Source organism: Ostrinia furnacalis, unplaced genomic scaffold (genome assembly GCF_004193835.3).
Source record: "Ostrinia furnacalis isolate ACB-3 unplaced genomic scaffold, ASM419383v2 OfSCF2609, whole genome shotgun sequence".
NCBI classification, from domain to species: domain Eukaryota; kingdom Metazoa; phylum Arthropoda; class Insecta; order Lepidoptera; family Crambidae; genus Ostrinia; species Ostrinia furnacalis.
In genome coordinates this window covers 95,720-119,802 of record NW_021132848.1, presented here as the reverse complement: position 1 = coordinate 119,802, position 24,083 = coordinate 95,720, and the positions used below count along the sequence as shown (strand labels likewise).

General features: G+C 39.3%; 1 protein-coding gene across 1 annotated transcript; it reads left to right on the top strand.

The window, feature by feature from the left end:
• The first annotated feature begins 3,159 nt into the window (after window positions 1–3,159).
• LOC114356017 (titin) lies at window positions 3,160–21,832 on the top strand. Its single transcript, XM_028309094.1, has 16 exons — window positions 3,160–3,367; window positions 3,714–3,841; window positions 3,925–3,973; window positions 4,063–4,183; window positions 4,456–4,536; window positions 4,748–4,964; window positions 5,303–5,344; window positions 5,464–5,521; window positions 6,043–6,154; window positions 15,834–15,965; window positions 16,951–17,118; window positions 18,034–18,318; window positions 18,712–18,790; window positions 19,330–19,645; window positions 20,568–20,722; window positions 21,668–21,832. Exons 1-16 carry the CDS (start codon window positions 3,237–3,239, stop codon window positions 21,763–21,765), a joined length of 2,172 nt encoding a protein of 723 aa, XP_028164895.1. The 5' UTR covers window positions 3,160–3,236; the 3' UTR covers window positions 21,766–21,832.
• Window positions 21,833–24,083: the final 2,251 nt, after the last annotated feature.

The following is a 24,083-nucleotide window of genomic DNA, read 5'->3' as shown; positions in this document are numbered from 1 at the left end:
CATCATTACTATACCAACATCCTACAGTATAACTTTTCCCTGGTTGGGACAAACTTGGCCTTCATTGGTTGGGTTCAAGCTGTAGAACCTGGCTAAGTGGCTACCTAAGGATCTCATTCCCACCGCTGCAAAAAAATGAGAGGTGGGAAGATTCCCATTATTTTATACCGACATGTTAGAGTTACCTACTTATTTTATTGTAGCATCAGCTAATAATTCTGTAGCTATCTCAAAGAAAATAGTGATAGTGCAATGATAGTGAAATTATTACCTTGTGGATTATTTGTGCAGTGACGATCTAATGGAAGTGATGACGAATGAGTCTGGACGACCATCTAACAGATTCTCGCTTCGCCTCAGCTCTCAGCTAATGAGAGGTTTGGTAAGACTTTACCAAAGGAAAGTCACCATTTTCTTGGGTGTGTAAAACCATTTTTTAACCAAACAACTACCTATGTATACCTACATCGTAGATGTATATTTTTATACAATTTTACACTTTTCAGGTGATTTGTGCATGATAAATGCAAATGTTACAAAGAATGTTAACAAAAAGTAAGTACAAACTTTAAAATTCAGTTCAGCAAACATGATACATAATACTTAGGATCATAAAGTTCAACTTTGTTGCTGGCCTATTCTTGTAGATGGAATATCCACGAAGTAACAGAGCAAGTGGTTCATCGTCCGCTGCCCCAACTGCCCCGGCAGACATTGATTATTACAGAGGAACCTGAAATTGAACCGAGGGTTGAAGAAATGATTCAAGTAAGTAAGCTATAATACTTTGCTTAGGTACCTACCCATTTGTAATTATTACATCTAAAGTGGTTGCCTACTAATTAATGCTAAAAAAATATAATTCAATAAGATAACTGGGATGTTAGATACTCTACATGTTCACAAAAATGCCTAAATAATTCCTGGGACTAAATTAAAATTAGGAAAGAGAGATGTGGAAAAGAGAAATGGTCTAAATCTACAATGAACTGGTTCACAAGGCATTTTAAGCGAAAACGGGGAAGGCCACCAAGAAGATGGGTAGATGAAATAAAGGCCACAGCTGTAGGTGGATGGGCAACAGTTGCAGGAGATAGAGGAGAGTGGAAACAGTTGGAGGAGGCCTTTGCCAAAAAAGGCACACAGACAAGTGTCAATTAGAATAATATTAAACTCAATCAATTTTAAACTCTGTATGTCTGAATAAAGGCTTATATTATTATTATTATATTATTTAAATTAAAATTTTGTGTCTATTCATATTCTTACAGAATAGTAGAAATGTTGTGGGGAATATACAAGAGATCACTCTGAGAGAGACTGCCCTGCCTGAAATTATAGCACCAGTGAATGTAAGTAAATTAGTTCAAAATATATTTTTTACATTAAAACTTAGGTACTTACATGTAACAATATTCTTGAAAGACTTAAGTACAATTAGAGTGCTTTTGAATGAATATGGCATTTTAAACACTAGATAAAGATATTATTTTGTAACTTAACTGAATAAACTGATGTACTGTAACTGTTGAATGCTCTGCTTAGTTTGGGACTAGGTAGGTACCTAAGTAGAGTTGATGGTAGTCCAAATCAGAGCAATATCATTACTATTATTCCAGGATGGTTTCGGCGAAGAGAACCCCGAGCAAGCTCTCCAAATGCTCCGCGACCAAACGCTAGAAATGATGCTGGTGCAAGACGCGTCTGTCGCACAACACAGCGGCTTGGAGCTACTCGACGCGACGACCGACAAGTCGCACGACAAATCGCGCGGTGTGCACGACGCGCCGCAAATGGAGCCGATATCGGAGCATGATGTCACTGTTTTTAGAAAATGTACGATCATTAGACCCCACTAGCGATTTTTAAGGGTCGGCTAGTTTACATTTTTATAATTTTTGACGACTTTTATTGTACCACGCCCTCCAGCCAAATGGAGTCACAGTTCACTGACAGATGAGTAGGTTTTAACCACCACATTGTCCTACCACGTTAAAAGCGAGTGCTTGTTTGCGATAAATCGAAGGCAGGGTAAAATATCGGGTGTAGGTACCTATTGGGCAAGGCTATGTCGAGCAGTGGGCTGTTGATAGACAAGGAAATGATATTCAATCTCATATTACATTCTTTCTCTACCTCTACAGCTGTTGGTGATGGACGGATGACGATGGAAGCCCTAGAAAAAGGTAACAAGCACATTCATTTAAGTTTATTAAGCACCTACCTAAACTACCTACTGAAATGTAACCTGGATATCTCCTTTATTCTTCCTTAATCCTTTAATGCTTGTATCACATTCCTGCAGATATTCCTGAAATTCCCGAAATCCAGCTTCCCGATTTATCTGGTCCTCCTCCAGAAAAGTTAGTAATATCATAAATTGCTGTTTTTAACCGACTTCATTATTTTTTTATTTTACTTTTTTGTTTATGTGACTTCTTATTAGCTACAACCCGGTCAAGTTAAGTGCACACCTCGGAATACGAGTCTTTCTCGCACTTACTTATTTTTCTTCCGAAGGCGTCCACTAACTATAGACAGAATAGCTTTATATGGCGTGCTGGCGACAGATTTAACAGACTGAGTAAGGAACTAGATATTGATTTATTCTATACTAGCATACCAGCGCTTAGGCGGCTGCTGAGCGAGCGTTTTTTCAAGCCTATCATGTAAGTTTTTTTTTATCATGTTGTTTATTATAAATATGAGGTAACGGGAACTCTAATATGGTAAAATTATACAACGTGTCCCAAAATTCAAGGATAAGCCGGCGCCGCAGGGTGGACCTAGTCATGACTGCTTTAGGAAAAATAAGAAAAAAAATCTATCTCAATTATTTTTTAAGTTACATGATAAATTATGAAATTCGTCGAAAATTNACTGTTATGTTGGCAGGTTTGACTCTTACAGTACCTAGTGCAAGCGAAAACCGACACTAAGGTGACGAACCTTTTCATTCTGCGACTGTACAACATACCTTTAAAAAAAATATTTGAGCGATGAAGAAAAACAATGGACGTTTATTACTTTAACGATAACGTTATTTTTATCACAAAATATAAATAATTATTTATGAACACAGCTATAAAGTGATTTTAAAAAAAAACTTTGGCGCGAAAAAGTAGCGTCATTTTGATTTCTTTCCAGTGCCATTCTGAATTTTTGATATTGTTTTGCTCTTACAAACTTGTGAAAAGGCATTTTATAACGGATAGTGAATTAATTAAACCAGCACAATGTTTTACCCAGTTGAATCTTTAAAGCGTGGAGGAAGATTTTACCTGTGTTGGGTTGCTGATTCATGGCCTCTTCGATTTGCAACAATAACTCACAGGCAGTTGTGGTCTCAGGATATTCGTAGAATTTGGTAATTCAGCAATCTATTTTGTTTTCTTTCTGACATCGTCATTGTTTATCCTTAGAGGATTTATTAATCTAAGGCTATATCAACATCCTACATTTACATTTCCTAAGCATTTCCCCTGGGTCAAACTTGGCCTTCATTGTTTGGGTTTTAAAATACCTAGTTCAAGTTGTAGATCCTGGCTAAGTGACTACAAAGGATTTCCAGCGGTGGGAATAATCATATTTATACCGACTTAGTGATATTGTAGAACCAGCTAATAATTCTGTAGCTATCTCGAAGAAAATCATGATTGCGCTGGTTGTAAATGGGACTTCTAAAATTATTACCTTGTGGATTTTTTGTGCAGTGACGATCTAATGGAAGTGATGACGAATGAGTCTGGACGACCATCTAACAGATTCTCGCTTCGCCTCAGCTCTCAGCTAATGAGAGGTTTGGTAAGACTTTACCAAAGGAAAGTCACCATTTTCTTGGGTGTGTAAAACCATTTTTTAACCAAACAACTACCTATGTATACATCGTAGATGTATATTTTTATACAATTTTACACTTTTCAGGTGATTTGTGCATGATAAACGCAAATGTTACAAAGAATGTTAACAAAAAGTAAGTACAAATCAAATTCAGTTCAGCTAACATGATACATAATACTTAGGATCATAAAGTTCGACTTTGTTGCTGGCCTATTCTTGTAGATGGAATATCCACGAAGTAACAGAGCAAGTGGTTCATCGTCCGCTGCCCCAACTGCCCCGGCAGACATTGATTATTACAGAGGAACCTGAAATTGAACCGAGGGTTGAAGAAATGATTCAAGTAAGTAAGCTATAATACTTTGCTTAGGTAAAAATTATTAGTTAACTGAAGTAGTTGCCTACCTTGCAAAAGAAAGCTGATGAGCAAGATATTCTGGTTATTAATAAAAAAAAATATATAATTCATTAAGATATTATTATACTTAGATAACTGGGTCATTAGATACTCTACATATTTACTATTACTACAGGTAGTGTGTCCTAAGCACAAAAATACCTAAATAATTCCAGGGACTAAATTAAAATTTTGTTTGTTTATTCATATTCTTACAGAATAGTGGAAATATTGTGGGGAATATACAAGAGATCACACTGAGAGAGACTGCCCTTCCTGAAATTATAGCACCAGTGAATGTAAGTAAATTAGTTATTAAAAGACCCTACATAAACAGGTACCCAATGCTTTTGATAAACAATTATAAGGTCACAGTGTTTGAAATTGAGTAAATTGATATGATTAATTGTTCTGAGAGTCAATCAAGTGTTCAATAAAGTGTTCTATGATTATTATTATTTATTTTTAGCTTCTTTTCTCCTTATTATACTTAATCATTACTATTTCCAGGATGGTTTCGGCGAAGAAAACCCCGAGCAAGCTCTCCAAATGCTCCGCGACCAAACGCTAGAGATGATGCTGGTGCAAGACGCGTCTGTCGCACAACACAGCGGCTTGGAGCTACTCGACGCGACGACCGACAAGTCGCACGACAAATCGCGCGGTGTGCACGACGCGCCGCAAATGGAGCCGATATCTGAGCATGACGTCACTGTTTTTAGAAAATGTACGATTATTAGAGGGCCCCCATACTAGCAATTTTTAGGAGTCGAATAAGTAGTTGACATTTTTCATAATTTTTGACGAATTTTAGTGTACGCCTTCCAGCCAAATGCAGTCAAAGGAGGAGCGAAAGATCGCTGGCAGAAGAATAGGTATCAACCACCACATTGTCCTGCTATGTTAAAAGAGTGTGCTTGTATGCGACAAACCGAAGGCAGGGTTAAAAAATATCGGGTGTACCTATGGGGCAAGGCTATGTCGAGCAGTAGACTGTATCAACAGTCTATCAAGACAAGGAAATTATATTCAAACTCGCATTTTAATTTTTCTCTATCTCTACAGCTGTTGGTGATGGACGGATGACGATGGAAGCCCTAGAAAAAGGTAACAAGCACATTCATTTAAGTTTATTAAGCACCTACCTAAACTACCTACTGAAATGTAACCTGGATATCTCCTTTATTCTTCCTTAATCCTTTAATGCTTGTATCACATTCCTGCAGATATTCCTGAAATTCCCGAAATCCAGCTTCCCGATTTATCTGGTCCTCCTCCAGAAAAGTTAGTAATATCATTAATTGCTGTTTTTAACCGACTTCATTATTTTTTAGTTTTACTTTTTTGTTTATGTGACTTCTTATTAGCTACAACCCGGTCAAGTTAAGTGCACACCTCGGAATACGAGTCTTTCTCGCACTTACAACGCACACCTCCCCGCGTTCGCCCCATTCCTATCAGAGTCGGTGTGACGTCACGGCCGTGCGCAGTTAACTTGACAGCGTTGTACTTTCCGCGTCCTTTAGGGCGTCCGCGGAAGACCAGCTTCGTGACTTGCCCTTTTGAGCATGTCACGATAAATGCTGAGCGGGTTGCCTATTGACACAGTTTTTTCTCACCTTACCTCTTTGTTTTAATAATTAATTTGTTTTTCTTGTTTTTTTTTTTTCTGTATTGTGTCTTTTTTATTGTGTCAATAAACCTATTCTATTCTATTCTATACCTACTTATGGAACTCCTTTATATGTATACGACAAGTCTACACTGTTACATAAACAATACAAGCGATTTGTTAAAATACGTAGGCAAATACAACCGGAGGAGCCACAAATAGAACTGCCGCTAATACCAGAGCCAGAGAAGGAACCAGAAGAACCTGCTACTATACAAAGAGAAGTTGTGGAAATTGAACTAGAGGTACCCAATACAGTAAAATTAGTCCATGTTTACTAATTTAGGCTAAAGACTGCTTGTGTTAATTATTTTGTATTTAAACATCCCTCATCTGGTTATGTCGATGTAAAAAAAATAACTATCACCGGTCCTGGTAGTTCGCAAACCAGACATTTTGCCAGAAGTCGCAAGTTCGAAATCCGCACAAACGTATCTTCAAACATTTCATGAATCATCTATATTTTGTATGTACCTACCTAAGTATTTGAAAGAAACAGAAGTAAGTATAATTAATAATGTTCATTAATCTCTGTATACGTAAACGAACTAAAGTCGCTGACATAGCCCGACGGATTAGCAAGCTGAAGTGGCAATGGGCAGGGCACATAGTACGCAGAACTGACGGCCGATGGGGCAGCAAGGTTCTGGAATGGAGGCCGCGTACCGGAAAACGCAGCGTGTGACGTCCACCTACAAGGTGGACCGACGACATCGTAAAGGTAGCAGGGAGGGAAGAGCTGGACGCAAGCCGCTACCAATCGATCAACGTGGAAAGCATTGGGGAGGCCTATGTTCAGCAGTGGACGTCCTATGGCTGAAATGATGATGATGATGAATCTCTGTATTTTCTGCCTTTGCCTAGTTTTAGTAGCACAGTGTAAAAATATCCTAGGATGTAAGTAGGGTGGGTGTACCAGTAACAAACCGAATAAGCGACATTTTAAAAGTAATTTTGATATTGTGACTCAATTATTACAACAATCATTGCAAAAAAAAGAATTGACTGCTCCTTGTCTATCATAGAATCAAGTAGCTTATCCCAATTTTCTTAATAGCTGTAAGGTTTATTTTTATTTAACAATCAATGTGGAAAGTCGCAATGTGCCTTAGGTTGACCAGATCGTACCAAGTCGTTGACGCTTTTATTTATGACTAATGATTGGTAGAAGTACGGCAGTGCTACCAAACGTAACAAAAGTGGCGAGAATTTCGACAGATTGTTAATATTTTGATGTGAAATTAGAAATGGTGTACTACTGGTTCCTGGCGGGGGATCTATTTTATTTTAAATTCCCATCAACCCTACATGAGAATAGTAATATGATCTATAGGAGCTTGAAGAGCAGCCCCAAGCCAAGCGTCGTCGCCTGAAGAACAAGCTGATCATCGATAAGAAGATCAAGCTCAGCGCCGATTATCTCATCACTCGCATCGAGAACCCGGAGGTCGAGCTGCGATGCGAAGTAAGTGAATACAGACTGTGTGTATGTACTGGATGCCCATCGTCCCTTACATGACTAATGCCCGTTTTCACCATCAATCCCTAATTTTTAAGTGACCCTATGTAAACAAAACTCCTGTTATTTGTTACCATAAGGGGTCACTTAAAAATTAGGGATTGATGGTGAAAATGAGTATTACTCTCTTATCTCAGTTTTGCCACTTTCTCAAAACCACGGGTTTTCAGTTAGCTAGGTCATTTCAAATTTAGCTACACACGTGTCTATAAGTTGAGAACCAATGTTCATTCCTACAGATACGTGAGTTAGAGAAAATAGTAGACAATGGAAGCAGGAAAAAATTTGTAGTCCCAACTCAAATCGCCAAAAGACTAAGATAGGATAGTCATGCGAGGGACGCCATGTCTATTAACATCTCATCTTGGAAAAAAAAACCTGTCAAATGTATTTGTGACTACCCACCCACATAAACATTGATTTTGTTTGTAAATTATTTCGTTTTTCTGATCTTTTTCGTTCCGTCATATTATTATTGTCTCTATTTTCATGGCAATAGTGTGGGATCACAATTTTCACATTTCGTTTTATTTGAGCTGCAAGTAAAGGTGAAATACATTTACGTAACTTACCAAACTTGATTAGTTAATAAGATACGAAGTGAATTTGTAAATTTAAATCTAACGGTTTTCATTTCACAATCTACCTAAGTTTGTAATAAATTGAACCTTTTTTGTTAGTGTACTTATTTAATGGCGGATTTACACTATGCGGAAATTAGCCGAGTCAAGTCAAAAAAACAGAGGAGTGGAGATGAAATTCATTCATTTTTCATACCCACCCCACTGTGTTTTTGACTTGGCTAATTTCCGCGCAGTGTAAAAGTAGCATAACATTCGTGAAGATCATTCCCATTTACGAGCACATTTTCCAGAGACAGCTTCAATGTAATAATCCAACCGCGGCAACTTTCAGGATAGCTCGGACGATATAGTCCAAATCCGAGTGCCGGTAGACACGTATTTCCATCGGCCGGCGCACGCGGGAGCTTACATCCACGGACAGATCGCACTACCGCTCACGAGGCTCTTTCAGAGAAGCCTCGGCGTGTTTAGACCTGCTGCGGACGACAGGGAAATGGAGGTACGTGATTGTAAAAAGGTGGACCGACGACCTGATAAAGGTAGCGGGAAGGCGCTGGATGAAGGCCGCTACCAACCGTGCGATGTGGAAGTCATTGGGGGAGGCCTATGTTCAGCAATGGACGTCTTATGGCTGAAATGATGATGATGATGATGATTGTAAAATATGTGAATAAAGAAGTAAATAAACTGTGTGAAATGAGGTGTGGTTAAGGAAAACGTCCATGCAACTAATAAATTGTGCATGCGTGCGTCAAAACTTGCAGTAACCTACGAAACTGTGAAAATAATGTAACTAGTTCACTCGCCCTTTCGCGAGTGATGCCCAAATTCTTATGTTCTTAGAGTAGGCGCACATCGTTGATTTTTAGTTGACCGATAGTTGTGCCCGATTTCAAATTGTATGAAGAATCGGCCAAATCGAATCGGCGTAGTGTGCGCACTCCCATACATGCCCATACTGATCAACAGCCCGACTAAAACCACAGCTAAAACTATCGGCCGACGAAAAATCAACGGTGTGCGCCTACTCTAAAGTGTGGTGAGTATTGTTGAATCGAAGTCTTAAAATACGTTACAAAAGCTGTTATTATTAACTATCCAGTCAAATTGAATAGGCTTCCAGTATTCCAGTACTTATTTCGTATGACCAGTGCTTTTGTTTTTGTGTGTAGTGCTTATGCTTTTGCACCTGTTCACATACATTTTATTAACCGTTTTCATATCTACAAAAAAGTAGGTACCTACAGTTTAAAGTAGGTTATTATTAAACGACAATCGAGTAAATCTTAGCGCAGGAATAAATCTAAGCCCGTAAGCAGTGACTGATAGGTTTAAATCGAAAGATTTCTGTCCTATTTTTTGTGTGATTATTTGTCTGTATATCAAAATTGTTTGTTTCCCTAATATAAATAAATAAATAAAGATTTGAGTTTTAAACGTCATTTACCCAGGAACCCGTAGCGGAAAGATCTCGCCGAGTTCGCACTAGATCCGGCCTCGAAAGGATTGAAGAAGAAGCAGAAATTCCGCCACTAGACAAAACCACAGCCCAAATTGACCAGCCAGTCCCCGAATTAGAAATGACTCGAGAGAATCTGATCACAGCAGAGCTACTAAACGTGGAGGAACAACCGAACGTGACGATTCCGAACCCGGAAGACATAGCTGACTTGCCCACACAGAAGTTAGAGGTGCTCTCCCAATCCAGGAAACGGACAAGTGAATATGAAGTTTCAGTAAGTTTTTTGATTTGATTTTTTTATGAATCGTTCGTTAATTGGATCGTTTCATCCACGGATTGCTCGGATCAAACTCCCCGCACCCCGCGCTTCCCTCGACAAAATAGGTATTGGTGGGGCGCGTCTTTGTGGATGAAACGATCTATATAGAATTTAACGCTATGTATGCAATGCTGCTAAGATATTAAGTATTTTTTAAAGATAACGTTTATAGGGCTTCTTCCAATAACCGCCTGCTATTTAAATGTTGATCTTATTTCTTTTGGCTTTTCTCGAACTTTCCATTTTGGAATTGCCATTACAAGGGTTTATTTGAGTAACTATGTAAACCCTTTTACCTTTGACTTTTAGAGAAAGTTTAATAAAACTAATTTATGTAATATCGCGTGATGTAAAACCAAATAAAACCCGTAATAACGTTTTCATAGCGCGTGCCTCAAAATATGACCATAGTATGATTGTTTTCAGCCCAAAAGACAAAGGCTGATTGGTTACGTCTCGTTCCGGCAAAGTCAACAGATGGCTATCGAAGCAGTGCCTGATGTTGGTATGTCTTTTTCTTATTGATTTATGATAGTTATCCGCCATAGATATAACACTACACTATCTTATAGGTTGCTAGTTACTGGAGAATTATGTCAAATGTCTCTATCTGAGATATTGTGTGAAGTCTGAACCCAAAATTGTAATTTATTTGCCAATAGATTTCTAATCGCACGCTTCCCACTTCCCAAAGGTTCCCAAAGCATCCTATGGTGTTGGGAAATCGTTGGGAGGGGCCTATGTTCAGCAGTGGACGTCCTGTGATTGAAATGATGATAATTACGCACTTTATCAGTAAACAACCCCGAGTTTTTAACTTTTTGTACTATGTAACTTCAATGTCTCTCATTGTTTTCGTCAATTACCTTACACTTATTTAGCTTACCACGAGGGGCTAACGGGACTATTGGTAATTTGTGCAATACAATTGCTAATAATCTTTTAAAAAAAAAAATTCCCTCACACTTTAGTCACTAACTTATTCTTCCATCCGTCCAAACAGAAGCAGACAAAGAAAACATACCGTCCGCGGCTAACATACAATCACCTGCCATCGTCCCTCCGCGCTCTCCCGAGACCATTCTCGTTGCTATCCCAACCGGCCCCCCACAATCTCCCGAGAGGAGCCTCGCCGTGATGTTGCAAGAGGCAGGCCTGGCCGACCTGCCGGGCCCGAAGCCCGCCGAGGACACCCAGCGGAGCACCCGCGAGGCTAGACACGGCAGCGATAGCTCCGAAACGCAATTAGGGAGCTTGGATAGGACCAAAGTGTCATTGGGAGACTCCGACCAGACTACGGACTCGAGGAGATTCATACGGTTAGTATTGTTAGACACGTAATATTTACAGGTACAAGTGAGTAGGTTTCTAAGCGAGTCTCGCTGTGATGCTGAAAGACGCAGGCCTGGCCGACCTGACCTCGCGACAGCTCTGAAACGCAGCTAGGGAGCTTGGATAGGACCATAGTATTGTTAGGAAACTCCGACCAGACGAAGGACTCTAGAAGATCAGTATTGAAGAGACGGTCAGTATTGTTAGATAGAAATGAAATGTGCATAACTGAGTAGGTTCCTAAAGGGAGTCTCGCTGTGCAAGAGGCAGGCCTGGCCGACCTGCCGGGGCCGAAGCCCGCCGAGGACACCCAGCGAAGCACCCGCGAGGGCAGACACGGCAGCGACAGCTCCGAGACACAACTGGGAATGTCAGAACGATGAAATTGATAAAGCGAATGCATGCAAAGCCGATCTTGCACAGAAAGCGCCAGAGTTCGAATTGAATAAGTACAAACTGGTCCTGATGGCGAATGCTTTGATCAGAGCTAACAGATTTGATGAGGCTATTCAGTTTTTGAACGACAACAAATCAAAGTCTGCTGACAATGAAACGGGCTTCGTACTCAATTCCAAATGCTGGCAAATGCTGAACGCTTTGGCTGAACAGAAGGAAGACACTAAGGTAACAAGATTTTTTTTTAAAAGAAATCACCTGTTGCATTAGTAGTCAAAAGGGCTCTGAAACTTTGTGCTTTATTTAATCCTACATTATTTCAATTGAGTCAAACTATTATTTTATCAATACCAAATAAAGAATTCGTTCGTTTCAGTCGAATGACATCCACTGCTGACGAAAGGCCTCCCAAACATTTCCACAAAGACCGGTTTTGCGCCAGCCGCATTCAGGCACCTCCCGTGACCTTCACCAGATCGTCGGTCCATCTAGTGGGAGGCCTGCCCACACTACGCATTCCGGCTCGTGATCGCTTCACTTTCTGCCTTTTCTTCATCAGTTCTGCCTCGCCCACTGCCACTTGGTTTTAGCGATTCTGCGGAAAGAATTACTGTGACCTCAACTAAATACAACTTTTCTTTACAGGTACTGGAACTAACCAAAGCACTCATCGAGAACAACTACATCGAACCTTCCAATGTGATTCTGGGGCCTACCATAAAGGCCTTCCTACTGAAGGGTGATGTGGAAAGTGCGTTGAAGCAATTCGAAAACATCTGCAAACAGTACCGGTGCACTCCGTGGAAAGGTGAACTTATGAAGGCGCTGATTATGAAGGAAGATGCGACCAAATTGCAGTGGCTCGCTGATCTTAGCACACAGGTAATATAATGGAAATATTCCTTTGATATCCTGTTAACATTTGTGAATAGGTAGTTTTTTTTTTTTAAGTAAAAAACGCGCAGTTAATATTTTATGTGTTTATTGTAGTATTTATTTAAATATTATTTTAGTTGTACTGCTTGGTTTGGGACTAGATTGCGGAGTCAGGCTAGAGGGAAATAATTACCTTTATATTTATTTGTGGTGACCATTCACTACCGCCCACCATCTTAACTTAGCCCACCGCCTTAGATTTCGGAGCTACCCGCTTCCGCTTATGAAATTGGGCCAGCTCTGATCTGAACGAACGAACGTTCGACGCATGCGCGCTACCCGTACGATACGGCTCGCTTGCGCACTCAAGGAGGACTGCTATCTCGTTTCAATGCAGTTCTCCGCTCTCTTAACGCCATAGAAGATGATTTATTTTGAAGTATTTGACATGACACCTTTCTATGATCACTGATACCAACTTCATAATTTCTGTTGCTGCAGTTCTAATTCGTATTACATAATTAATTCGTAATAGATTTGTAGCTTGTGTCATTTAATTCAATTTTCAATGAATAATAATATTTTTTATTCTACCGTTTGTGCTACTAAAAATAATCGTAAGGGAATATTATTATGGGAATCAAATTCCGAGATGCAATACATGGGTGGTTATACAAGAACCCCCATATATGGATATGTAGTTTCGGTTATGGATACGGTTACGGATATTGGAATAATATTATACCGGTTTTGGTTACGGATGCGGATATTTTTTTATTTCGGATATCCGAAAGTTTCGGTTACGGTTACGTATATCTGTGCTATAGAATGCAAATTGCACAGTTTATGCCTTACGAATAGAATGGGTACAGAAAATATATTTTTGGAATATGTCACCTTTTGGTCTCACAAAAAAGCTTTTATCTTATGGGAAAAACTCATGTACTACAAAATGCAATCATTAAATCAGCGTAAGGACTTGCTTACATCCGAAACTTTTGAATCGGTTATGGTTACGGTTACGGATATTTTTTTATTTCGGATATCCGAAAGTTTCGTTTATGGATATCCATAACATCCATGCTACAGAGCACAACACCATATATTTGCTGAGCGGGTGCCTATTGGCACAGTTTTTTTCTCACCACTTGCTTTAATCACGGTAATACTATCTACTTTAATAGCCTACATATTATGTGTTTTTGTTGTTTTTTTTTTTTGTATTGTGTCTTTTTTACTGTGTCAATAAACCTTTTCTATTCTATTCTATTCTATTTCTTTTGTTTATTCCAGATCCACGGCGAAGTGAACATCCTCCATGACTTAGTGCTAGCATTCGTGGAATGCGGCCGTCTGCGGCAAGCGCGCCGTATTCTGGAGACGCCGGGCATGCATACACGCATGCGCCGCTTGGACGACGCCTGCCAGAGATACGTTGAGGTAAGCACACACACAGGCACAAAATATAACAGAAGGTAAACTCATGTATGTACTTCGCTTCGCATACCTGCGCTCGGCCGTCGCGCTAGGGTTGTCTTGTCATGTGTTGCGTTTATTTCGTTATGATAGAAAAATGTAACTTTTAATACTATGGAAGAAAGACAATAACAGATATCCACATTATCCACGTATAATTATGTTATGTTTAGTACGTTTTTATTATAGTAATAGTTTGCAAACAAATACACGAGAAGGAAGTAGTACCTATGACGTAGTATGTAGTTGGGTGGTTGACACTATTATCAAATAATTCCTAAAACCTCTTTAAAACACTTCGATATTCCTCATAATTGAGTTGGATTTCAATTTGTCAACGTTAAACGAACTATTGAAATACAAATAAATACCTTACTTACCTCCCGGAATCAATAANACTTAAAAAATAATTGAGATAGATTTTTTTTCTTATTTTTCCTAAAGCAGTCATGACTATGTCCACCCTGCGGCGCCGGCTTATCCTTGAATTTTGGGACACGTTGTATATCTCTTTATTACAACATTAGGTGTATCGTGTATCGTATAAATTTTATCTGTTTTTATAATTTCTTTAAATATTCACCACAATTCTATCTGTGGGGACCTATAAGTGGTTATCAAGAGTTATTAACTGTAAAATAATCAATTATGTAAACCCTGGTCTTCCTAATATAAATAAATAAATAAATAAATAAATAGATAAATACAACGCACACCTCCCCGCGTTCGCCCCATTCCTATCAGAGTCGGTGTGACGTCACGGCCGCCGGGTGCGCAGTTAACTTGACAGCGTTGTACTTTCAGCGTCCTTTAGGGCGTCGGCGAAGACCGGCTTCGTGACTTGCCCTTTTGAGCATGTCACGATAAATGCTGAGCTCTTTCTTTTAATAATTTGTTTTTGTTGTTTTTTTTCTGTATTGTGTCTTTTTTTTTATTGTGTCAATAAACCTATTCTATTCTATTCTATACTTATGGAACTCCTTTATATGTATACGACAAGTCTACACTGTTACATAAACAATACAAGCGATTTGTTAAAATACGTAGGCAAATACAACCGGAGGAGCCACAAATGGATGTACCACCAGTACCAGAGCCAGAACAACAGAAGGAACCAGAAGAGCCTGCTCCTATACAAAGAGAAGTTGTGGAAATTGAACTAGAGGTAAAATGGGTCCATATTTAGTAATTGCAAGACTGTGCAGGCAATCATTATAAATAAATTGAGAACATCGAAATCGACCTTTCGCTTGCCGGTTGAATGCTCTTCCATCATCGTGGGTTCGATTTCAGGCTTAGACATTTCGATTTTTTTTAAGTTATTTATAATTTAGTTAGAGAAGCGACTCTAAACGCTAAGAATTTTTTATAAATTAGGCAATCATTTTTTTTACTTTTATAATTTTCCAACTCGACATTCGCTGGATTTTAAAATTTAACGGTCGGCTGTCCTAGTGGCTCGCATACTGAACTATTATGCCAGAGCTAGAGGTCGCAGTTTCGATCCCCGCACACTTCAAACATTCCATGCATGACTAGTGGGGGCTAGATGATGTACCTAGTGTGAAAATTCTGTCTATTTTAAACTAGCTTTTGCTCTCGTGAAATTTTGTCTGTCTCATTCAAAAACCGGGATAAAACTATCCTATGTCCTTTTCCGGGACTCAAACTATCTGTAATTTAATCAAAATCGGTTCAGTGGTTTAGGCCTGAAAACGTGACGGAGTTGCTTTCGCATTTATAATATTAGTAGAGATTCCGATTAAAGCCGAGGGGCCGTGCAGAATGGTTACGAATGAAACAGAATGGTCTGGTGCGGATTTCGGGCTACCGATTCGAAGATGACAGTTTGTAGTAGGTACTCACTCATGACCTATCGTACCAATAATGGAAATAACCCTAGATACGCCAATGTACATGCGAATAATACATCCAACATGAGAATAATATTTATCTATAGGAGCTTGAAGAGCAGCCCCAAGCCAAGCGTCGTCGCCTGAGGAACAAGCTGATCATCGATAAGAAGATCAAGCTCAGCGCCGATTATCTCATCACTCGCATCGAGAACCCGGAGGTCGAGCTGCGATGCGAAGTAAGTGAATACAGACTGTGTGTATGTACTGGATGCCCATCGTCCCTTACATGACTAATGCCCGTTTTCACCATCAATCCCTAATTTTTAAGTGACCCTATGTAAACAAAACTCCTGTTATTTGTTACCATAAGGGGTCACTTAAAAATTAGGGATTGATGGTGAAAATGGGCATTACTCTCTTATCTCAGTTTTGCCACTTTCTCAAAACCACGGGTATTCAGTTAGGTCATTTCAAATTTAGCTACACACGTGTCTATAAGTTGAGAACCAATGTTCATACCTACAGATACGTGAGTTAGAGAAAATCGTAGACAATGGAAGCAGGATAAAATTTGTAGTCCAAACTCAAATCGCCAAAAGACTGAGATAGGATAGTTAGTCATGCGAGGGACGCCATGTATATTAACATCTCATCTTGAAAAAAAAACTGTAAAATGTATTTGTGACTACCCACCCACTTAAACATTGATTTGGTTTGTAAATTATTTGGTCTTTCTGACCGTTTTTCGTTTTGTCTTAATGTCTCCATTTTCATGGCAATAGTGTAGGTAAGATCATACATTTTCACATTTCGTTTCATTTGAGGTGCAGGTAAAGGTGAAATACATTTAACGTAACCTACAAAACTTGATTAGATATTAAGATACGATACGAAGAATACGCTTTATAAATGTAAATCTAACGGTTTTCATTTCACGATATAAGTTTGTAAAAAGTTCAAGGTGTCCCACCCAACCTTTTTGTTAGTGTACTTATTTAATGGCGGATTTACACTATGCGGAAATTAGCCGAGTCAAGTCAAAAAAACAGAGGAGTGGAGATGAAATTCATTCATTTTTCATACCCACCCCACTGTGTTTTTGACTTGGCTAATTTCCGCGCAGTGTAAAAGCAGCATAACATTCGTGAAGATCATTCCAATTTGCGAGCACATTTTCCAGAAACAGCTTCAACGTAATAATTCAACCGCGGCAACTTTCAGGATAGCTCGGACGATATAGTCCAAATCCGAGTGCCGGTAGACACGTATTTCCATCGGCCAGCGCACGCGGGAGCTTACATCCACGGACAGATCGCACTACCGCTCACGAGGCTCTTTCAGAGAAGCCTCGGCGTGTTTAGACCGGCTGCGGACGACAGGGAAATGGAGGTACGTGATTGTAAAAAGGTGGACCGACGACCTGATAAAGGTAGCGGGAAGGCGCTGGATGAAGGCCGCTACCAACCGTGCGATGTGGAAGTCATTGGGGGAGGCCTATGTTCAGCAGTGGACGTCCTATGGCTGAAATGATGATGATGATGATGATTGTAAAATATGTGAATAAAGAAGTAAACTGTGTGAAATGAGGTGTGGTTAAGGAAAACGTCCATGCAACTAATTCTGCATGCGTCAAAACTTGCAGTAACCTACGAAACTGTGAAAATAATGTAGTTCACTCGCACTTTCGCGAGTGATGCCCAAATTCTTATGTTCTTAGAGTAGGCGCACACCGTTGATTTTTAGTTGACCGATAGTTGTGCCCGATTTCAAATTGTATGAAGAATCGGCCAAATCGAATCGGCGTAGTGTGCGCACTCCCATACATGCCCATACTGATCAACAGCCCGACTAAAACTATCGGCCGACGAAAAATCAACGGTGTGCGCCTACTCTAAAGTGTGGTGAGTATTGTTGAATCGAAGTCTTAAAATACGTTACAAAAGCTGTTATTATTAACTATCCAGTCAAATTGAGTAGGCTTCCAGTATTCCAGTACTTATTTCGTGCTTTTGTTTTTGTGTGTAGTGCTTATGCTTTTGCACATGTTCACGGGTATTTTACTAACCCTTTTCATATCTACAAAAAAGTAGGTACCTACAGTTTAAAGTAGGTTATTATTAAACGACAATCGAGTAAATCTTAGCGCAGGAATAAATCTAAGCCCGTAAGCAGTGACTGATAGGTTTAAATCGAAAGATTTCTGTCCTATTTTTTGTGTGATTATTTGTCTGTATATCAAAATTGTTTGTTTCCCTAATATAAATAAATAAATAAAGATTTGAGTTTTAAACGTCATTTACCCAGGAACCCGTAACGGAAAGATCTCGCCGAGTTCTCACTAGATCCGGCCTCGAAAGGATCGAAGAAGAAGCAGAAATTCCGCCACTAAACAAAACCACAGCCCAAATTGACCAGCCAGTCCCCGAACTAGAAATGACTCGAGAGAATCTCAACGCAGCAGAGCTACTAAACGTGGAGGAACAACCGAACGTAACGATTCCGAACCCGGAAGACATAGCTGACTTGCCCACACAGAAGTTAGAGCTGCTCTCCCAATCCAGGAAACGAACAAGCGAATATGATGTTTCAGTAAGTTTTTTGTTTTCAATTTTTAATTAATTTAATTTCGTTCGTTAAATAATCTTTGCTTGAGTGCCAATTGCTGCTAAGATATTAAGTATTTTTTAAGACAATTAACGTTTGTGGGCCTTCTTCCAAAAGTCGTCTGTTATTTGGATTTTGATCTTATTTCTTTTGGCCTTTCTCGAACTTTCCATTTTGGGATCGCCCTTATTACAAGGGTTTATTTGAGTAACTATGTAAACCCGAGACATATAGCACTCGACTTTTAGAGAAACTTTAATAAAACTAAAAAAATCATATCAAATTAATCGCCTGATGCAAAACCAGCACAGTATCTAATTAACGGAACGTTTTCATAGCGCGTGCCTCAAAATATGACCATTGTATGATTGTTTTCAGCCCAAAAGACAAAGGCTCATGGGTTACGTCTCGTTCCGGCAAAGTCAACAGATGGCTATCGAAGCAGTGCCTGATGTTGGTATGTCTTTTTCTTATTGATTTATGATAGTTATCCGCCATAGATACAACACTACACAACCTATCTTATAGGTTGCTAGTTACTGGAGAATTATGTCAAATGTCTCTATCTGACTGAGATATTGTGTGAAGCGTGAACCCAAAATTTATTGTAATTTATTTGCCAATAGATTTCCAATAAGCTTCGCACTTCCCAAATGTTCCCAAAGCAGCCTATGGTGGCGCTGGGTGCAGGCCGCTACCAACCGGGCGATATGGAAATCGTTGGGAGAGGCCTATGTTCAGCAGTGGACGTCCTGTGATTGAAATGATGATAATTACGCACTTTATCAGTAAACGACCCCGAGTTTTTAACTTTTTGTACTATGTAACTTCAATGTCTCTCATTGTTTTCGTCAATTACCTTACACTTATTTAGCTTACCACGAGGGGCTAACGGGACTATTAGTAATTTGTGCAATAAAAATTGCTAATAATCTTTAAAAAAAAAAATTCCCTCACACTTTAGTCACTAACTTATTCTTCCATCCGTCCAAACAGAAGCAGACAAAGAAAACATACCGTCCGCGGCTAACATACAATCACCTACCATCGTCCCTCCGCGCTCTCCCGAGACCATTCTCGTTGCTATCCCAACCGCCCCTTCACAATCTCCCGAGAGAAGCCTTGCTGTGATGTTGCAAGAGGCAGGCCTGGCCGACCTGCCGGGCCCGAAGCCCGCCGAGGACACCCAGCGAAGCACACGCGAGGCTAGACACGGCAGCGACAGCTCCGAAACACAGCTGGGGAGCTTGGATAGGACTAAGGTGTCTTTGGGAGACTCCGACCAGACTACGGACTCGAGGAGATTTATACGGTTAGTATTGTTAGAAACGTAATATTTACAGGTACAACTGAGTAGGTTTCTAAGCGAGTCTCGCTATGATGTTGCAAGAGGCAGGCCTGGCCGACCTGCCGGGCCCGAAGCCCGCCGAGGACACCCAGCGAAGCACCCGCGAGGGCAGACACGGCAGCGATAGCTCCGAAACTCAACTCGGGAGCTTGGATAGGACTAAGGTGTCTTTGGGAGACTCCGACCAGACTACGGACTCTAGAAGATTTATACGGTTAGTATTGTTAGACACGTAATATTTACAGGTACAACTGAGTAGGTTCCTAAAGGAGCCTCGCTATGATGTTGCAAGAGGCAGGCCTGACCTCGCAACAGCTCAGAAACGCAACTGGAAAGCTTGGATAGGACCAAAGTGTCGTTGGGAGACTCCGACCAAAATACGGACTCGAGGAGATTTATACGGTTAGTATTGTTGCATGAAATGTGAAAATATATTTTTATGCATAGCGAATAGGTAGGTTCCTGTGTTAGTGGAGCGGTGCGGGAGTGGTGACATGTGATGATAAAATAATTCTTGCTGATATTTCAAGCAATAAATGTACTATGGGCCACAGTGTTAACTATACATTTCTGTTTTTGCTCTCGCTCTCTTCAAATGGCGATTCTTATAGAACGAGACGACATGACTGGCAATGGGCAGTTGACACTGTTGCCGATAGTACACCTTCCTGCACCGCTCCAGTACCCTAGGAAACAACTCAATAAATAAAAAAAAGATATCGATTTACTGTATCATCTTGCTACTTCATCCTTACACTTTTTTTTAATTTATATCCCCAGAGTCCGTTTCGCAAAATATCTTTCAAATTCAAAACTCCCCAGACCCAGAAAGTCTTTTCCCAGTCTCCATTTCTCTAGCGCCTTCTCAATAAGTTTTCTTTCGTAGCGAGCAATGGGGCACAGAAGGCACGATGGTCAAGATCCTCGGCGGTCTTAAGGCGCGGCGCACTCCGCTCACAGTCCGAAGTCTGGTCCGCGCGGGCCCGTCGCTGGCCGGCCACGGCGCTGTCATCGCTGCACGCTGCTTCACCTCTATACTCAGTAAGTGCTTGCATTTTACTATAGCGTACTTAGGTCCGACCTTACAGCTTCTTTGGCAGGCGTGGATCCAGCTCTCAAAAAAGGTTGTGGGCACCAAAAAAATAATATTCTATCGCCTATTACCACATTAGGAAAGGCATAGCTGCATAGGTACAAACCTATACTAATACACTGGTCATCACAAAAATCGACCCTACCGCGACAACCACTTTCAAACGTATGCATCCCCACTTACCACCAATATTGGCACCACTTAAAAGCCTAGTTCTAAACTTCATTTCATTAAAGGAAAGGTATTTACCCCAAAAATGTGTCTGTAGAAGAATCCAGAGTCACTTCTTCAAAAAATAGGTAGTTACGCTTTTATGGCTATAAAACTGTTTTAAGTTGGGATTAATCGCTATCCATCTGTTAATTATTTGGTTTTATAACCATAAAAATTGATCCCAGAGGTGAGCCCAAAGTGAGGTCTTTTTTCAAGTCTCATTTATTGTATATCGCGTTTATGTTAATCGTTTATTAAGAAATTAAATGTGTTTTTCTTTAAGGATATTTATTGGGCTTTCAAATAACACCAATATTGTTGGGGCACCATGATTGTGTCAGTAGAAACGAGTTTTCCTGTAAAACGTAGGTGGGCCGATTTTTGTGATGACCAGTATATTATAACGAAAGTAACTCTGTCTCACTTTCACACCTAAGCCACTGAACCGATTTTGATGAAATTTGGCATAGCGATAGGTTGAGTCCCGGGAAAGGACATAGGATAGTTTTTATCCCGGTTTTTGAAACAGGGACGCGAGCGATAGTTTTTCTGTGGCAGACAAAATTCCACGCGGGCGAAGCCGCGGGCGGAAAGCTAGTTCATAATAAATATATCTTTACCCAGAAAGATTCCATTACATAAGGCTGTTAGTCCTTCATAATCAAATGATTTTGTTACAGAATTGAAACAGCATGGGTTCATAAGAATAAATAAAGACCCTGAAACTTTAGAAATAAGAGATATCCTATTAGGACCTAAGTTTGATCAAGTAAAATGAATTTTGCAACTTTCGTTTACTTTTAATACTAGTGATATAATTTGATACATACTTATTTTCTGTACGTTTGTTACTTCCTTCTACTAGTGTTTCATGAATTGTTTTATGTTAAGTTTTGTGTTTCTTTATTTGTTATGCTAATTAAATGTTAGTTATTTCGAAAACTAGTCTGTTTTTGTTGAAATAAAAAACCAGTATTTGATATGAACAATTTATTTGAATAATTTGTATATAATGATATGATTTCTGTACAACTCTACAATGATAGTCATCAACTAGATTCAAGTCAACTAGATAATTTTATGAGTATCTTAATTGTAGCTAGGTAGTGGCTTAATAATTTACAAAATACTAGAGCGTGAATGAAAGCTGTACAATAAACAGTTGACTTAATTATTTTAGCTAATAATTCCTAACTTATAAAAATACAGTCATAGTCTATAGAATTGGAATTGTTATTAACGTTATTAATTACATTAAGGTACCTAAAATAGGCAATAACTTTTTACATAGTAAGAAGCTTAGAAACAAATATACAATAAGGGCATCTAAATGGAGTATCCCCCTTCCTCCCTTGGTATAAGCATATCACTATTTATTTCATTAGATTTATACAAAATCAGTCTCCTACTATTTGTTACCGAGCTGTGTCGTGTGAAGAAAGTTGTTATGCTATACAAACCAACAATATTACAGTAACTCAGGCAGTCGCGGACTTCGCCGCACTAATAGGACGTACAGCATTGGACGTTTAGAAAACCTTCAACAACAATAGTATATTTATGTATAAATTAATAGTCGCCACAATCATAGATGTACCTTGTGAACCATTAAAATATTAACCGCTAATTAACACTATTTTAATTCCTCATCTATTCTTTTTACATCAGATACAACTTCAAGCACACTTAAGTGTTCACAGCCTTGCTACAGTCGTTCCAAGCTCTCACTCAATATAAAATTAGTTACAGTCTGTCCTTGTAGACTTAGGAATGACAAAATTAGGTTAAATAGCTACCATCATCGGCACACTTCATGTACGTCGGCCCACGAGTGGACGTTGCGGCTGACGGACGCACTTAACTAGTACGGGTGAATTTAAAATTCAGCAATTCATAATGTTATTTACATAACAATATAGATTTTAAATATTCACCACACAAAAGGCATAAACGAACTAAGATAATTTCATACATAACTATTGCATTACATTCATTCAAAATTTTTAAAAGAACAATACAATATAAATTATTATATTTCATAATGATAAAATTATGAAACTACAATTTCACCTATAGGAATATTTATCGGAACACTATTGTACATTAATAAATATTATGGCCCTGATCGAATTGACGCATACACGTAAACAACAAAAGTGACAGTATCACAGATCACAGAAACATTCAGCGACGTGCCTTTTAACGTGGAATGATAGATCTGCTAATGGAATTCGATGCGAAACAGAGATGTGGCAGGAACAAACGAGCGGTGCAATCGTGCGACTCACTATGTACTAAATCTCACAAAAGTAATTCGGAAAACAAAGTCTACCTTCTGTTTTTGGTTAGAGTTCCTCTGCTAATTAGTAAAGATACTTTTGTTAATGCTAAATTGTTTCATCAGAGGATTGAGCGAGTTCACATCCAAAAGACTAAACTCGAAATATTTAACTAATTAGTTGATAAAAATTTACGGCTCGTCATCAGAATCACGTGTCTTAGTAACAGGTTATACTCTAATAAATTTTAGATATTGTGTGATCTGTTGACGACATTTATTCTATCAATCACAGCATTAAATGCATAAAGACACCGATCCCATACGTATGAACGTACACGTTTCACTTCATGAGACAAATCACTTGCGTGGCGTGCGTAGCGGTTTACCGCGTATCTTATTATATTACAGCATAGAGGAACGTGCACGTGCAGCGTATACGGATCCAGCGTTTCGGTGTTCAATTTCGAGCCGTAAAAAGAAAATGCCGGAAATTGACGTCTTTTTTTTTTCGCGCGGCCAGCGACCAAACCTTGTTTTTTGATTACAAAACAGTGTAATAAACCAAACTTACTATGACATGTATACCTCTAAACTCAGTCTGAGTTACGAGCATTAGAAGTTTGACGATTTCACATACTAGATTTGCTTTTTGCGCACAAGTTTTGTAAGAAATTACAAAAAAATGTATGTGTAAACAAACAATATCATCCATTAAAGGCTCCAGACATCATTATGGAGCAGAATCAGTGCGATAAAAAAATAGCGCAATATTTTGTTGCAAATTTTATTGTTAATTTTTAACACTATTTTGTAAT

Excerpts from the sequence above, each read along its gene's own strand:
- LOC114356017 (XM_028309094.1), top strand. The coding sequence starts at position 3,237 with ATGTTTTACCCAGTTGAATCTTTAAAGCGTGGAGGAAGATTTTACCTG. Across the intron at positions 4,537-4,747 it reads AAATTATAGCACCAGTGAAT|GATGGTTTCGGCGAAGAAAA; the intron begins GTAAGTAAATTA and ends TACTATTTCCAG. Across the intron at positions 17,119-18,033 it reads CGGACGACAGGGAAATGGAG|GAACCCGTAACGGAAAGATC; the intron begins GTACGTGATTGT and ends TCATTTACCCAG.